Raw genomic sequence first — 4,382 nt, forward strand, 5'->3', positions numbered from 1 at the left:
CTCGTTAACGCACGCTCATTAATGCATGCTCGTTAACGCACGCTCGTTAATGCACGCTCTTTAATGCGTGCTCATTGTCTCTTGCAGTCAGTTCTCTGGGACGGAGCGCGATTGTCTGATTCACATCGCCGAGATGCTGGGTGCAAAGTGAGTACGATCTCTCCGCCTGCTGCCCTGCGTTACGCTGCGTCTACGCACATCAAGCGACGGTCCGTGATCCCCGCCCCCATGCGCAGCACTTTTTCTAGTCTTTCTGCTGTTTCTTTCTCTAGTCTAGTTCCGTGTCTTTCACGTTTTTCCCGACTACGTTGCTTGTGCTGCTCTGCAGATGTCCCAAGTGTCCCGGCCTCGCCGGGATCGTCCTGGTGCGACTTGCTGGTCCCGGTGTCCCAGTCGTAACATTTTTCAGCCATATTTTAAAATTTACATCAGTAAATTACTAAATTTGCCGTCGTTGTTGATGTACTTTGATTCCAGCGAACAATAAAAGGCCACAAATCTCATACACTTAAAAACAAACCGTAAATTAACATGAATGTGCATTTTATTTTACATGTATACTTTATAAAAAAAGTGGTGCGCTGCGACAAACACATGTCGCAGCCCGCCACAACTTTTTTCCTGTTTTTGCGCACCGCGATAAAACGGCTATGGACCATTATCACAAGTGATCCCTTTTATCACAAGTGATTTTCCCAACTTGGGTCCTCTGTGCTCTGTGACCCCGGCCTGCAGTCTGTCTAGCCTACTTTCGTCTCTTTCACGTTTTTCTCATCTCCGTTGCTCGTACCGGTCCGTCTGCCGTCCCCGCTCCGCCGTCTTTCTAGCCTGCTCCCGTCTCTTTCACATTGTTTTCATCTCTGTTGCTGGTACCGGTTCGCGGATCCCGCCCCACAGTCTGTCTAGTTTGCTTCCGTCTCTTTAATGTTGTTTTCATCTCCATCCCTCTCCCGCCCCGCAGTCTGTCTAGTCTGCTTCCATCACTTTCACGTTTTCTCATCTCCATCCCTCTCCCGCCCCGCAGTCTGTCTAGTCTGCTTCCGTCTTTTTACACAGGTGCCAGGAGTACTTTGTGCGCAAGGGTAAGAGGACTGCGTCGCTGGAGCCGAGCAGCCATCTAGTTCTGCTCGCGCCCGAGGGCAGCAAGTATGATGCTGCGTGCAAGTGGAACCTGCCCGCCGTCAGCAAGCAGTGAGTGACCCCGGCGCGACCTTGCCGCGACCCCGGCACGACTCCGCCGCGACCCCGGCACGTGCTCGTTGGCGTCTTCGCCGCGACCCCGCTGCGACCCCGCCGCGCGCTTGTTGGCGTCTTCGCTCGCGAAACCGAAATGTTTGCACTTTGTTGTCTAACGGAGAAATAAGTTGTGGGGGTTAACAGTTTCAGTTCAGGTCCGTAATCGAATCACTGCCATTACCGTAGTGATCAAGACATCTCTGACAGATGTCGAAACGTTTACAAAAAATTCTTGTTTGGTTAAAAAGAAATTTTTCGATTATGAACAGATGAACTTAATCAACAATTAATTAATAGTTTCGTTTTAACCGTTTTTTGTGTGTGTCACAGAAATAATGAATAATGTGTGCAAACGATAACGATAGATAGAGCTGGTTAATGAGAAGACCTGTTTGCAACGCCTGTATTTGCAATGTTTAGTTGGCTGCTGGAGTCTGCGAGAACAGGCCGGAAGTGCCCCGAGAAAGATTACATCATCGCCCCGGCGACGGAGCAGACGACTGAAGAGCTGCGGGTGCTGCCGCCTGGTGTGCCCGAGGAGAACCAGCAAGGTGGGCTGGGCATCCCGTTTTAATTTGCGCATCCAGAACGTGCAAAACAATGTTCGTGTGTGCGTGTGTCGTGAGATCAACGTTGGGGTTCCAAAGATCATTCATGACTGATTGAAGAATAGAAAACATTGCATAATTGCATTTTATCCATCCATAGACTGATGGTGTTCGCCTGTCCTGAACAACTGTCAGACACCTGGCAGATTCCTCTTGTTATTATTATGCTATCAATCACAGATGAGAATGAGAATGGAGAGGAGATAAACACGAGTGGGAAGGAGAATACGGACGTTCGCGGCCAGGATGGCCAACAGATGGCGCCAGCTGCGAGCTTTCAGACGCCAAAGATCGAGAATCTACGAGTGAAGGTGGGTGGTGACGTCATATATATAATAAATTATAATAATACTTTATTAGCCATTATAAGAGTTTATAACACACATAATGCCCCATACCAGTGTTATTCACTATTTATTTCAAGGAACCCACTGGCTGAGCAATATCCAACGAAACTTTGAGCCCTACAATACCCACTGCAAATTATCAAAAAAATCAAATTATCACTATTCAAGTCGCTTTCTCTAACTAAAAACCAAACTAAATCAAATGCATGAAGCGAATTGTCATATCTATGATTAAACATTCCTAGCTTGCCCAGTCAGGCACACATTTTATACAGCTCCTTGTACGAAATAGATACGATATACGCCTGCTGCCTGTGTTATTGCGATGAGTCGTGAATTGTTAAGGCATCGCGAGCCGCGCGTTAACGAAGCTTGGCAATTTCGCACCGATAATCGAACCAAAGTGCGAAACTCGCGACGACGACGAGGCTATGTTTGTTAGTTACGTCGCCGTGACGATGTGTGCACCCGCAGGCGCTCAAGGATGCGAGCGTGTGCAGACGCAGCAACGAGCAGGACAGCCCCGGCGTTGATTCCCCGAGCAAGTTCCTCGATCCCAACGTCAGCTTCAAGCCCACTTACAACGTCGCGGTACGTTCTTTTGTTTTTCTGCGCCGTTTATGTTCGCCGCGCGCGCCCGATGATCGTTGTTGCCAGGGTGCGCACGTTTTGTTTGACCCTACCTCTCCCTCTCACTCACTGACTCTCTCTCTCTATTTCCAGGCTATGTTGGAATTGCTAGCAACACCGGAAGAAGAGAAGAGAGCGAAAACAATGCAGTTGAGTCCTGTAAGTACATCCCACGCACGCACGCACGTACGCACACGCAGCTGTAACTCGCTGTGCTGAGTGCTGCCATCTATGAGTGGTGACTGGTACTTTCACCACGAACCAGCAGGCGTGTCAGATTCTTACTTCTTTCTGCTTTCAATCGCGTAGGAACTTCTTACAATTTAGGAGGAATTTTTTTCGAGAAGGAAATTTCCGACCTCACTTATGTATAACGACTATGTATGACTTCTTGTATAGCGATGCATACAGAAATTTAAAAGCAGCTTTGTGCCTTTCGAGGCAGTGAAACGGTGGGCTCAGCTCGTTCCGTAGGGAGTGTCTGATGCTCAAATTGTGGACAGGGTATTAGCCAGGAATGAGTATTGTGGGAGTGCAGAATGAGTGCAGAAAAATGAGTGCAGAATGAGTGCAGAATGAGTGCAGAAAAAATATTTGGGAGTGCAATTTTTCGGTGTGTCTCAGCCAAGACCGCCGTAGGCGATCACGGGGGGAGGAGAGTATGAGAGGGGTTCCCCTCCTCTCTCTCATTGGAGCCTTCCCCGGAAACTTTGGAAAAAAAAAGATAATAATTTTTTGGGCCGTGCAGTTTCAAAACTGAACGTGCAAATCACGGCTGCACGGCTAATACAATGATTGTGGACCCGATCACCGTATAGTGCCTGCCTCACAGGTGCCTAGTTTAACTGTTTAGTTAAATCGTTTAACTGTGACGCAACCTCACAACAACGTCGAGTCTCGCGACGCATCCACGGTTGCCACGGTGACCCAGCTGCCGGCTCGTTGCAGACGATGGCAGAGCTTCACGAGCACCATTTTACGATCGGCGTAGGTCTGTCGCGGCAGACACCTAAGGGCCGGGAGACGGTGCTCAGCCAGAAGATGGAGACGCCTCAGGTGAGCCGTCCGTCGCACACTCGTTAAATTGACTACGTCACGAAATTTCTATGGTGTACATTTGTAAAAAAAAAATTGTTGCAATTTTTTCACGTGAAAAAGTAAGTACTAACGGCACTAAATGTATCCTCAAATTCTTACGTGATAAGATTGTTTTTCAACGGGTCAAAAAAAATCTGGGCTATTTGATATATTGATCACGACATTAAATGCTTGCTATGGGCTATGTATGAGTCACGAGTGTTTGTTCACATCGAATGGAATAGCAAAATAGGAAGTTTTATGCAGCAATTTAACCATGAAAAGTGAACAGAATCACTTACATTTTGTGAAAAAGTGGACATATTTGGCGTGTACGGCGGCTGCGGGTGTGACGCGTGACGTGTCACGTACGGTGGCTGCGGGTGTGACGCGTGACGTGTCACGTACGGCAGCTGCGGGTGTGACGCGTGACGTGTCACGTACGGCAGCTGCGGGTGTGACGCGTGACGTGTCACGTACGGTG

The 4,382-nt window shown here is 48.4% G+C and overlaps 1 protein-coding gene across 1 annotated transcript in view; it reads left to right on the forward strand.

Moving 5' to 3' along the window:
- The window catches only part of LOC106809078 (DNA topoisomerase 2-binding protein 1-like), a 46,273-nt gene that overhangs the window by 25,085 nt on the left and 16,806 nt on the right, over positions 1-4,382 (forward strand). The window contains exons 15-21 of the mRNA XM_014812028.1: positions 88-147; positions 1,057-1,191; positions 1,657-1,787; positions 2,025-2,155; positions 2,666-2,782; positions 2,915-2,980; positions 3,770-3,877. Coding sequence (XP_014667514.1) covers positions 88-147; positions 1,057-1,191; positions 1,657-1,787; positions 2,025-2,155; positions 2,666-2,782; positions 2,915-2,980; positions 3,770-3,877 — 748 coding nt within the window. The remainder of the gene's footprint in view (positions 1-87; positions 148-1,056; positions 1,192-1,656; positions 1,788-2,024; positions 2,156-2,665; positions 2,783-2,914; positions 2,981-3,769; positions 3,878-4,382) is intronic.

Source organism: Priapulus caudatus, unplaced genomic scaffold, assembly GCF_000485595.1.
Source record: "Priapulus caudatus unplaced genomic scaffold, Priapulus_caudatus-5.0.1 Scaffold326, whole genome shotgun sequence".
Lineage (NCBI taxonomy): Eukaryota > Metazoa > Priapulida > Priapulimorpha > Priapulimorphida > Priapulidae > Priapulus > Priapulus caudatus.